Source organism: Brachyhypopomus gauderio, unplaced genomic scaffold (genome assembly GCF_052324685.1).
Source record: "Brachyhypopomus gauderio isolate BG-103 unplaced genomic scaffold, BGAUD_0.2 sc81, whole genome shotgun sequence".
In the NCBI taxonomy this organism is placed as follows: Eukaryota; Metazoa; Chordata; class Actinopteri; order Gymnotiformes; family Hypopomidae; genus Brachyhypopomus; species Brachyhypopomus gauderio.
Window position 1 is genome coordinate 460,258 of NW_027506902.1, and position 7,280 is coordinate 467,537.

At 43.0% G+C, this 7,280-nt stretch overlaps 1 protein-coding gene across 4 annotated transcripts in view; it reads left to right on the forward strand.

Moving 5' to 3' along the window:
* grik5 (glutamate receptor, ionotropic, kainate 5) overlaps window positions 1–2,733 on the forward strand; it is a 53,077-nt gene extending 50,344 nt beyond the window's left edge. For all 4 annotated transcript variants that reach the window (XM_076991153.1, XM_076991155.1, XM_076991154.1 and 1 more), the window contains exon 20: window positions 176–2,733. In XM_076991153.1, coding sequence (XP_076847268.1) covers window positions 176–784 — 609 coding nt within the window. In that variant the 3' untranslated portion in view covers window positions 785–2,733. The remainder of the gene's footprint in view (window positions 1–175) is intronic.
* The last annotated feature ends 4,547 nt before the right edge of the window (window positions 2,734–7,280 follow it).

Consider the following 7,280-nt stretch of genomic DNA (forward strand, 5'->3'; position numbering starts at 1 on the left):
ATCTGTCCCTCACACACACACGTGCGCGCTCGAACTCCCGCCTATAAATACCTTCTTAAAACACCAGGTGCTTTCCCAAGAGGTAGAGCAGATGTGATTCAAAGTGGAGTTGATGTCCATAGTTCGTACGCCATGAGAGCCGTGATCACGCTCTCTGCCTCTCTGTCTCTCTCAGGTGTCTGTGTGTCAGGAGATGTTGACTGAGTTCAGGAACGCCGTGTCCTGTAAGAAGAGCTCCCGTCTGCGCCGTCGCCGGCCCCTCTCCAGCTCCTTAGCCCTCCGCCACCCGGCCCGCATTGCGCTGGGGGCCCCGCGGCCCCTGCGGCTGGTCAGGGAGATGCGCCTCAGTAACGGCAAGCTCTACAGCGGGGCGGGGCCCTTAACGGGAGGCTCTGGAGCTGGGTCAGGCCCCTCGGAGCTGGGCCCCGGGCCCCAGCGCCTCCTGGAGGACCCTCTGGGGGCCAGCAGTACGCCTGCGGGGCCCCTAGGCCCGCCTGCGGTGACCGTGCCTCTGCCGCGGGGCTGCACCCACGTGCGCATTTGCCAAGAGTGCCGGCGCATCCAGAGCCTCCGTACGACCGCGTGCTCCCGCGTGCCGCCCTCCACCTCGCCCCTCCCACGCCTGGCCCCACCCCCGCCACATTCATCCTCCAATACAGACAGTGAAGGGGGCGGGGGGCCAAGCCCGTGCAGGATAGGCCACTCCCCACCTCCCCCTAGAGGCTGCACACTCCCTGCCCCTCCGAGCAGTACGAGCACAGACCTGCTTGGAGAGCAGGACTGAAGGAGAGAGGGAGAGTGGGGGGTGGATGAAGGGAGGTACGCCCGGATTTGGGGGTGGGGGGGTTGCAGCGCACTATTCTGCTGTCACCGCTCTCCTCACCGCCCACGGCGACAGAAAATAGGAGAGGAGTCCGAACGCTTCCCCCGGCCCCTTTCACTTGCGTTCGCATTCGCCATTTTGAACTTGCGCTCTTGATGATGTCACAGGAACTCTTTGAAAAGACGAAAAGCACCACAGAAAGAGAACCAAAATGGTGGTGCGATGGCCTCCTCGCACTGTAGGGGGCACGGGAGGCTGATGTCGAATCAGTAGCACAGAGATACTTCACCTCCTCGCAAGCTCCTCCCTTCGCCCCACGGCACAAAGTCTCCCTCCAACGAACAGCCCGGCTTCTCCGGAACCTTTAAGCTGTGTGAAACATGCAACAATTGGACAAACGAACACACGCAGACTGAGACTCTCCACGTGGACTGGGTCATCCTCGCCTTTTTCTGTAGGACGTTTATTATTATTGCTGTTACTTTTCTTTTCCTGTCTGTGTTGGTTGATTCCCCAGGTCCGACTTGGCCCAGATAAAATGAAGATATCAAGTTGTGGGCCCGAAACACACTTGACGTGCAGTGTGATGTGCTGGTAGCGTTTAACGCTCCAGCAGACCCAGCAGTGACGGGCATGGCTGCACTTGTGACAGAAGTCACGCCTCGACAATTCAAACATCTATTTCATGTCTGTTTTCTAGAACACTTTAAATGATAGTATGCTTTGTCTCAACCCAACGCACTCTTGTGCTTACACCTTAATTGGAGTGAATGTTCTAGTGTTTGTGGGGAGTTACAGTCACAGGGTCGTCCATTTTACCAAATGTGTAATGTGCATCAAACATATGGACACTGGTGTCGGTCTTTGTTACACAGTTGTTGGTGTGTGATTGCTTCATTCATCTAGCCTTTCCTCGATTCGGGTGTTCTTGTTGTCAGCTGACTTGGAAAGGAACCTAGTAAACTCCTACTGACAACTGGTAGCATTTTAAACATTGATGTAAAACACAGTAGTAGCATGGAGGAACATCCAGATGTTACAGGAAGCATGTCATAACACATGATGTTGCAGTGTGTTGAACATCTGTGTGCAAGCGTGATGCTGTTGTCCCCTGGTGATGAAGTGCAGTATCACGTTAAACCTACACGTCCTCCCACTCATCTACGACCAGTCAGTATCTTTGCACATCTGATCGAATGTGAGATATGGATATGGATACAAAAAGCAACACCCAGAAGCCATTTGAGCTTGGTGTGTCTAGGCCTTGGGTGACAACAGTAAGACCATTTACTGTGCTGTCCCACTAAGAAAGACATGATGAACAGTGTCCTGCATATATAGACACATTAGAGGACTCCAGATGTATAACACCATACACTGCCTGTTAACAGGTAGCAAGCCCGTATACACACTGACAGCTGGTGACCTTCCAAATGACAGCGGCCAGTCTAGTTGGTTTAGCCGTAGTAATGTTACACACACATGCACACACACACACACACACACATAAATGTGCTATTTTAACATATTTATATTCCCCTGTCATCTTCCCATCGAATGAGTGTAAGACTTAATGCCACGCTAAGGAAAATTAAGATATTGTACATTCCTAAAGAGGTCAAAGGGGAATCAAACCATTTTTTGTTTTACATTTCTTTGCTCTTTCTGTGTTAGTTTTCAAATTTCTATACTACTGTACAATGGGTTATCAAAATGATGGTCATGAATATTAATATGATTATATTGTTGTTATTATAAGTATTCCTACTGAAGTGCAGGAGTCATTTGGGGTGTTTGTGAGGGGTCAAGGGTTAAGCGTAGGGCAGAGGGTCTGTTACTGAGTGACCACCTGATGTTTGAAGCTACAAACAGATTTCTTTGGAATAAAGAACACATCAATCTGTCTTTAATTGCACTGTGATCTGTATCTTATTCGGGTGTTTCTCAGATACTGTGTCTAAAACACTGTGTCTATGATTCTCACATGGATCTAAACAGAAACTCTAAACTCTGTCCACTGCCATATTGTGTGTATGTGGCTGTTTGATTTGTTGTTAGCTTCTAGCACCTACTAGTTATTTCATGGTGATATCAAAGCTGTTACATCAACAGTCGCTGCATCAAGACCCCCTTGTGTGAAGCGGCGCTCCTCAGATGCCCAGGATATGGGCGGCTGTCCTAAAGAAACAGTACGTCCTCCATTATGCGCATCCTCCTCTCCACACACCTCTTTTAAGCTGAGTGAAAGCCATTTACTTTCAGATCTGTAGCTGTCGTGTGTCTCTCAGACCACGAGGTTATTTGTGCATGCATGAGGTGGCTTAGCCTGCCTGCTTGTCTGAGAGAATATAAAGGTATCTTCTGGTCACGTCCACAGTGACCTGCAGTGTTTTTATGTGTAAATATATATTTTTTGTAGCTGGGTGGTACAAATATATGGAGTATGGCTTTTTTAAGAGATATGAATCGGGCTGTCAGGACTGAAGTTGTAACGTAGCCATTATGAATGGGATTAATTCACAGGCATGTGTCTGGCGCCCCCCTGTGGTATTCCACAGGCTACTGTCTGGATGAGCTGCACCTGTGATTTCTGAGCTGTTATTATCGGCCGAGCCGAGTCCGACATACACATTTCTACTGTTGAGGTGTGATAAGCTAATACATGATGTGAGTGTGATTCTAATCATATTCCAACATATTGTTTTGTCAGGAACTCCTAAAACCTTTCAAAGTGAGAAACAGCAAAAATGCATTGTTCAGTAGGCTTAAAACAGGACCATTGCTTGTTTATATTTTAGGGCAAATGTTGATCAAAACACTGATTGCTAGACCTTTGTGAACGTTTTTCTAATTTTTATTTTCATTTCTTGTAGAACAGGGTTACCTGTGTATAGTGTTATTAATGACATTAAGTATTACAACAAACATACTTTTTTCTCAGAGGGTTAATATGTCAAACCACATAACTCATTAGAGTTGTCTGGATAATAAAGTCTTCACTAAAATGAACAATTACTACTATAACATTGCATATCCTCTGGTAAACTGTGCGTTACCATTTGATAAAATGTGGTTTAACCTATGATAATATATAATACATACCTCTAGGAAAATGTGATGTGCCTGATGGTAAAATTAACAAGCATTTTGAAGAGACGCTTATAGAACTATTATAGAGCTCGGACACTAATTCGTAGCTTTGCTTTGCGTGATAGCTTCTATTTATTTTAGTGAAACCGTAAATCCCAATGACCTTCATCATGTGAAGTAGTTGAAACAGGAACATTCAGGAAGCACAACTGCTTAGTGGAGGCGTTTGTTATAAACCCGGACTGCAGCCTAGCAACAACCATCTACCCTGCTTCAACACAACCATGACCTCGCAGTTCAGATCTCACCCTGTCTGGATACAGGGACTAATGCAAGGTACAAACCATGACACAATGAGTACAATTCAAACTCTATTTCTGATAAGCAAATTCAATAATAGCCTTTAGTCAATATTTTCACAACTTCATTTTAATTTACAAATTTAAAATATATTTCTCTATTACTGGATACACTGGGATGACTGTTCTGGTAAGGCAACTTTCAACCTTTTCCATGATTTGATGTTCACCATTACACTTTGCAAACAACACTTCAACATGTAGCATCTTATTCGGGTCATACCTGGGATACTTTTTGAAAATTAAACTTTGTTTTTATTAGTTTTTCATTTTTTATTATGAAAGGGACATGTTAAACTATTAAAAACTAATTTTGGTCAAGCTCAGGCATATAATCTGTAGCATTTATTTAAACATTTTTATGAAATCTCTGACCTAGGATGTCCACCCTGTTACGGACATATGCATAACTGTTTGAAAGACTTATGGTTTAAAATAGTGTGCAAACAGACATTAGCTAAGAGCTAACATGCCACTTTTCAACTTTGAAGTGAGTGTTTCATTTATTTTTTATTTTAAAAAACTGATTTTTTGAATTGTGTGTCTGAATTCTCACCAGCATGTGATTTCCCCTTTTTCGTTTTAGATAAAAATGAATCCTATAAATATTTTGATTATTTTTAAGGATGCATGCTGTGGCCTGCTTTAATGCAAAAAAAAAAATTACAAATAAAATATTCATTATTTGTACCATCTTAATTTAATTATAGACAGAAAACTCACATATAATAGGATGGACATAGCCGTAACAGGGTGGACCATAACAGGGTGGACATTCTTACATAAAGTTAGCCATTATCCAATGTGTGAGCAAAACCAGTCTAACAAAAAAGTTAAATTAGACAAAAAATTATATGTTTTTTATAATTATTATGAAATTATTAAAATTTTCTGCTTGCTCTCATATTTCTCGTAACAGAGTGGACATGTTGTGGTTGCCCATGTCAGACTGAAAAATGAGGAATAACAGACAGTGACATGAGGAGATAGACACTCTCCTTCCACTGTTGTTTCCCTCTGAAACAAATGTATGAGATCTCTAGGAAATTATGTACTTATGCAAAAAGCTCTACATTTAAAGAGACAGATACTTAGGCATAACAGGGTGGACGGTTAGCAGGGGTGCAATTACTTACTTTCTGAGGTGTATGCAAACATACTATCGGCGCCCCCGAACGAAAGTTGTTGACGTGGGGGGGGGGGGGGGGGGGGTGGCGAACGTAAGATGGACACAAATTAAGTATTATATCTCATCTATTTGGCGCCCCCTTTAGTGCAGCACCCCTATGCGTCGCATACGCTGCATGCCCCCTTTTTGCGCCACTGACAGTTAGGGAACTGGTCTTGTGACCGGAGGGTTGTGGGTTCGATTCCCAGACCTGAGGTCATGACTGAGGTGCCCCTGAGCAAGGCCCTTAACCCTCAATTGCTCACTTGTATAAAAATGAGATAAAATGTAAGTTGCTCTGGATAAGGGTGTCTGCCAAATGCCATAAAATGTAAATGTTGAGGGATATGTGATAAAACCTTAAAAGGACTTTAGCAATAATATTAAAATAATGAAATATTCTAATGATTATACCTCATATTTCTATCACAGAAACAGAAAGCACAACTCCAGGGACATGGGAAAACCCCTGGCATTAAACCTAGCCTAGTGTTAAAGGTATAAAAATAAATTTTAGGGTAGACTACATTATGTTTAACATTTGAAAAGTGTCCTACTATTTTAATAGGATTTACAGAATTTATATTGCTTGCATTTTTACTAAATAAATATAGTGAAAACCTTGTTAATTTTGTTCACTAATATGACCAAATGTTCGTGCTCATCCCAAGTTAACATGCATGATTCATTAACCACCCTGAGCCCTGTACCCTGAACCATAAACACTGAACCCCGATCCATAAGCCCTATATCCTGAACATTAAAGCCTGAACCCTGAACCTTAAACCCAGAACCCTGAACCTTAAACTCTGAATCATGTACACTGAACCCTGATCACAGGCTCTAAAATGACATATAAAAAGCCAGCTAAGAATGAGTCAAGCTGAGTATTATTTTATTAACTACAATTTCTATGTAACAATCTTATATTTGTTGAATGGGTCATTCCTACAATTCGGTGCCTCTTGCATCCCCAGTACTGATTACTATATTTATAGCAGTGTTCAAATATGCTGAACTTAATGAAAACCAGTACCCAATCAGTAATACACACCATAATGATCACAGATCACAGTTTAAGTATTTCCACATGGACGGTTAACTTCAGATTAGAACTGTGTAAACATGAAATTCTTCAATAAAATAATATCAGTAGCAGCAAACTATATATACATGTTATGTATATGGAATGGAAAATACTTGGTCATGGTCAATACACGTCATTTCTGAGCTTGAATACGCTTTTAGTCCTAGAAAGATGGTCATCATTTTTTTTGTATAGCTCCCACACACCACCCCACAGGCCCTGCGTGAAACTCCCACACACCACACCACAGGCCCTGCGTGAAATCCCCACACACCACCCCACAGGCCCTGCTTGAAACTCCCACATACCACCCCACAGGCCCTGTATGAAACCCTCATACACCACCCCACAGGCCCTGTATGACGCGTCTCACCATATTTCCAGTGTTCTCAGGTGTCAGATACATTCGGTTTAGCTTTTTTTTAACCTCTGCCCCTGGATGCGTGTGTATGTCTGTAACACAGGATTAAAAGTGAGCTCCATATGTAATTATTCATTTCTATCTGGAAATGTATCACAACCACCGGCAGAAAATATCTTTTAGGAAAGGTCATTGCACGAATAAGTGAGGTAATTGACACACACCAACTGCTCTTTCTGAGCAGGCCATTTTTAATTAAATAAAATTAAAAAGGCTATAAGATTTTATTAAACACTCAACTCAAACTGGAAAATGAGTGTGATAACATTGTGACGGCGCCAGGTATGAAGACTGACAGGCCCTGCCCTCATCGGAGAGGATGTTTGGCAATG